Source organism: Prunus persica, chromosome G6 (assembly GCF_000346465.2).
Source record: "Prunus persica cultivar Lovell chromosome G6, Prunus_persica_NCBIv2, whole genome shotgun sequence".
Taxonomy (NCBI): domain Eukaryota; kingdom Viridiplantae; phylum Streptophyta; class Magnoliopsida; order Rosales; family Rosaceae; genus Prunus; species Prunus persica.
This window is the reverse complement of record NC_034014.1, coordinates 18,226,575-18,231,473: the sequence shown is the minus strand read 5'-3', so window position 1 is coordinate 18,231,473 and position 4,899 is coordinate 18,226,575. Positions and strand designations below refer to the sequence as shown.

The 4,899-nt window shown below is 37.8% G+C and overlaps 1 protein-coding gene across 1 annotated transcript; it reads left to right on the top strand.

Annotated features, from left to right (window-relative positions):
* LOC18772389 (UBP1-associated protein 2B) lies at positions 548-4,493 on the top strand. The gene is made up of 2 exons (XM_020566413.1): positions 548-2,112; positions 4,127-4,493. Coding segments are annotated over exons 1-2 (1,410 nt in total). The 5' UTR covers positions 548-703; the 3' UTR covers positions 4,128-4,493.

The window sequence follows — 4,899 nt, the reverse complement described above, 5'->3', positions numbered from 1 at the left end:
AGCCCCATGTGCACAACATCTGACGTGGGCCCCAGCTAACCTGCTGGACTGTTGCTGTTTGGCTGCTTGTCCAGCCACTTGTCAAGTTGCTGTTTGTCTGCTTGTACAAATGAATTTGGTTTTTTTTTTTGTAAAAAAAAAAAAATCTAAATGTAACTTAAATCAATGATCTAGATTAAATCTAAACTATTTTAATGATAAAAAAAAGATCCAACTGCTGAAATTTAAATCCAATAGTCAAAATAATATTTTAAATTAATCTAGGTCAAATTATATTTGTGGAATTTTTAATTTTTTTAGGTGAAATGGTTCAAAAAATTTAATTATGAAGTTATTTAAAAAAATTGAATGAAGAAAAGTTATGTTTAAAAAAAAAATTCGACTTCAATAATTTTTAAATAATTTAATAAAGTTGTGAATTTAAAATTTGAATCCGGAAGGTTGAGAGAAAAAACAATTTGAATCCGGAACCAAACTCAAATAGTTACTTTTTAGAGGGGAACCCTCATGGGTTGGAGAAGCCTATTGACTGATAATTGTACCTTTCAAAACGCCTTTTGTATTCTAAAAACCGAGGGATTCATTGTACCTTTCAAAACGCACACAACACAGCAGTAACGTCGTTCGCAGTCTTCTTCCGAGCCCAAAAAAAAACCCTGCTTTGCTCTTCCCTGCTCTGACTCTGTGGGTGGCTGTGGCTCCAATGGCGAAGATCACAAAAACGAAGAAGCGCAGGCTCATCAAAACATCCGACAAAACCATTGAGAAAAAACCCAAAACCCAAAACCCCAAGCAAAAATTCGAAGAAAAAGAAGAAAGAGAAGAAGAGCACCCTAACCCTAACCAGAAACAACCCCAATCCGATTCCGATTCCGGTTCCGTCTCGGACTCAGACTCAGACTCGTCCGAGTCCGACGTAGAGAACCTCCCTGAACTACTCCAAGCCTACACCAAGGACCAGCTCATCGAGCTCATCGTCGAAGCGGCCTCCAAGGACTCGGCCCTCTTCAACCGCATTCGGGATGCTGCAGACGGCGACGTTTCGCATCGAAAGATCTTCATCCACGGCCTCGGTTGGGACACCACGCGCGAAACCCTTGTCGCTGCCTTCGAACCCTTTGGCGAGATCGAGGAATGCAATTTGGTGTTGGACAAGGCCACGGGCAAGGCAAAAGGCTATGGCTTCGTCCTCTTCAAAACGCGCCGTGGAGCCGCCAAGGCGTTGAAGAACCCTAAGAAGAACATCAGCAATAGAATCGCTTCCTGTCAGTTGGCCTCGGTGGGTCCGGCCAACAACAACACGACGACTTCTTCGTCGTCATTTAACGCTCAATCGGACTCGGCATCGAGAAAAATATACGTGAGCAGCGTGCCGCATGATGTTGATGGTGAGAAATTGAGAATTTTTTTTGCTAAATTTGGGGAAATCGAAACTGGGCCAATGGGTTTCGATTCGCAGACCGGAAAATGTAAGGGTTTCGCTCTGTTCCTGTACAAGACTGTGGAGGGTGCGAAGAAGGCTCTTGAAGAACCCTTCAAGGTGTTTGAAGGGCACCAATTGCAATGCCAGAAGGCGGCCGAAGGTTCGAAGAACAAGAACTCAGCTGTGGCGCCCCCGCAAGGGCAAATGCAGCAGCCGACACTGGCTGCTGTAGCAGCAGCGCAGAATATGGCTTTGTTCGGTCAGCATCCGAACCTTAACCCATTGTACGGTGGATTAATGGGCAATGTGGGTGGTGGGTTTGTTCCTGGGTCTGCCAACCCGGGTATGGTGGCCCGAGCATTGAACCCGGGTATAATGGGAGGGGCATTGAACCCAAGTGTTATTCCGGTAAGCCAAGTGGGCCAGGTGGGTGCTGGTGTTGGTGGGTACAGTGGAGGGTCTCATGGGTTGGTCAATTTAGGTGGAGGGTCTCATGGGTTGGTCAGTTTGGGTGGAGGATCTCATGGGTTGAGTAACCCCTCATTGCTTGGTGCATATGGGACGAGTGGGTCTCTTCCTATGCTCCAGGGTCTGCAGCACGTTTACCCAAATACGCAGGTTCAGCAGCCGGGTTCTGGTAGGCCTCAGAGGGCTGGTGGGTCATTCGCTGGGTATACATCATATATGTGGTATGCCGTATTGCAATTACATTTCTCATGTCCTAGTGTCGTGCATATGTTTCTTCATCTTGCTTTTTATGCATATTCAGTTTTAGTTTTTGGTAGTTTAGTGGTAAAAAAAATTGTGCACGATGGTTTATATGGATTTAAAATGTCTAATTTGGTTACAAGTACTTGTATTTTGACTCTTTCTCAAATATCCGGTGTTTGCTTTGTGGGAACTGAATCAATTTTTCTGTATACATGTAACTCACTGAGATTTTATGAGTTTCATAATCTACATAGGTTGTTATGAAAGGTGAATTTCAAGATGAGAATTTGTATGTTATCTATTGAAAGTAGATAGTTTTGGTGAGCTTAAATAATTTCAGCATACAGGAAGTAAGCCAAAAACAGGTTAGAATGGTTGGGTAACAGACATTACTGTTTCAGTTTGTTATGGTATGCAGAAAAAAGGCCTCATCCTTCTAAGTCTCTGAAGAACAATTTTTTATTTACAAAACCTGAATGCACATAGCCAACTGATAAGGTACTTAAAATTTTATGTTATGGGGTGAAAGTAGATGATTTTGGTGAGCTTAATCAATTTCAGCATAGAGAGAGTTAGCCAAGAACAGATTACCATAAAAGAGGCTCTAGAACTAATAGATGTAACTGTTTGTTATGGTAAACAAAAGGTCATTTTTCTTCTGAGTCTCCGAGGCATATTGTTTATGTTCTTTACACGCGGTTAAGTCTGTGAAGTCTAAGGGTTTACTGTTTTTGTTCTGCAATAAGCCTTGCTGCTTTGCATGTTGCTTCTTCGCCAGTTTCCATGATAGTTCTTTTCTTGGAAGTTTGGTTTTCTGTTGCTAGTTATTTCCTATCCCACTTATGTGGTGTCAGGTTCTTTTTTTTCTGGCTTCCAGCTGGATTATGAACCTTTCTTTATTTCTATTATTTTATTATATTTTACTTTTTTCTGCTGGGTTCATGAGTTTGAATTTTATCAAACCTTTGGACTAAATTATATTCATTTGAGTACTGTACCAGTCTAAGATGTACTGTTTTGTTGTAAACTTCTGTGATTACATGAAACTAAGCATTTGTGTATTCACACGTGGAGCTCATTTGTGGATTAATTTAATTCTAGTAAAATATGATTTTAAGATTCTTAAAGACTCTTCTTCCTACATTAAATTGAATGAGATAATCATCCTCGTACTTTCATCAGAGGATGACATAACATTGTATTTAAGAATCCAACCTTTTCATGCACACACACATGCACGCACGCACAATATTTGTTGATCAGATTTATTAGAATTTCTTACATGTTTTTTAAATATCAGATACTTATTAGTGCAATGATTACAGAATTTATACAGAAGTTTGGGGTTATTCGGTCAGACTCATGACATTTTTTTATAGCGTTTCCCAAATTTCCCCAAATGATTTTCTCTCTGAATATTTCTTTTCACATATTTATAATATTCATAACTAACGAAGGTATCTTTAGTATTTTGTATTCTATGAATAAAAATGTTTGAAAGTCTTTTAAGTTTTTAATTCACTCCTGGATAATTTCCATTTCAATTTTCAATTTTCTTCTGGTTGTTTCTTTTTTTTTTTGGTAAACGGGCTAAAGTGTTTACTGTCTTTAACTTCATTTAGGAAATCTGTTTTGTAAACTTGTGCAGTTGGTTACCCTAACATTAACTAGCCACTTTTCTTTTTGGTGGTATACTATACTATATTAAATGTGTACCTTCTCTTTAGTTTCTTTTGCCATTTGAATCTAATATTATGTTCACTGAATCCTTGTATTTATACCATCATGATGCCATGGCTCATAATTTTTGTAACAGGGATCACTTGGACATATGTTTTAACTTCTTTGAGCATGAATGTTTTTCTCAAATTTTTCAGTTTTTTTTTAAATATTTAAAGTTTTAATTGTTTTGATGCTTTAGAGATGATAATTTCTTTGAAAGGGAGATTGTTGTGTTTCTTGGCATTACATTCTTGGGCTGTATGTTTGCAGAGTAAGTGTCGCTGAACATCAGGAAGGATGATCACGTCTCTAAGGAATATTTATCTTAAAGCTTGCTTTGGATTGAACACTTTTTCGGGAAGTTTTTCTTTGGGAAGACTTTGTATTTTAGTTTTCTCATGGTCCATTACTTCAAATTTGGCCAAGCTCGATAGCAACTTGGTGGACGTTCCTTTTTTGTTTTTTTTTTAATGTTTTAATTCATCACATCTTTGACATCCTTTATTTTGTAAGAATTGACAACATCCAGTTTCACCTTAATGTTCAGTTTCTTTTTCTTTTTCAGTGACTATTCTTTCGTGTTTCACCCCATTTCCTGCCCTTTTCCCCATTTTTATAATATATTATTTGCTTATTAATGTATTGTGATTTTTGTTTGTTATTATCAGTTTGATATTGGATCTTTGTTTTATCTTTATTCCCTCCCATCATTTCTATTTTTGGTTTCTTTTTCTTTTCTTACATCAATCTATTCTATCCCCATGTAATGGTTTTTAGTTTTCACGTTAAGATCACTCCTCTTAGCTTATGACCTTTTGAGGAATTGTGTTAATTCTCTGTTATGGGAAACATTCTTTTGTTTGGTTAAACTGTTTCAAATATATTGAAAGTTTACTTAATTTGCTATTTTTGAAATTATGATACGAGATTGCTATTTCAATATTTTAGTTACCTGTAGCTAGTTGAGGAGGTCTTATTATCTTAAATAAGCAAAAGGCTGGCTGACTGCTTGGCAGGTTTCTTTCTATCTTTTTCTTACACCA

Excerpts from the sequence above, each read along its gene's own strand:
- LOC18772389 (XM_020566413.1), top strand. The coding sequence starts at position 704 with ATGGCGAAGATCACAAAAACGAAGAAGCGCAGGCTCATCAAAACATCC.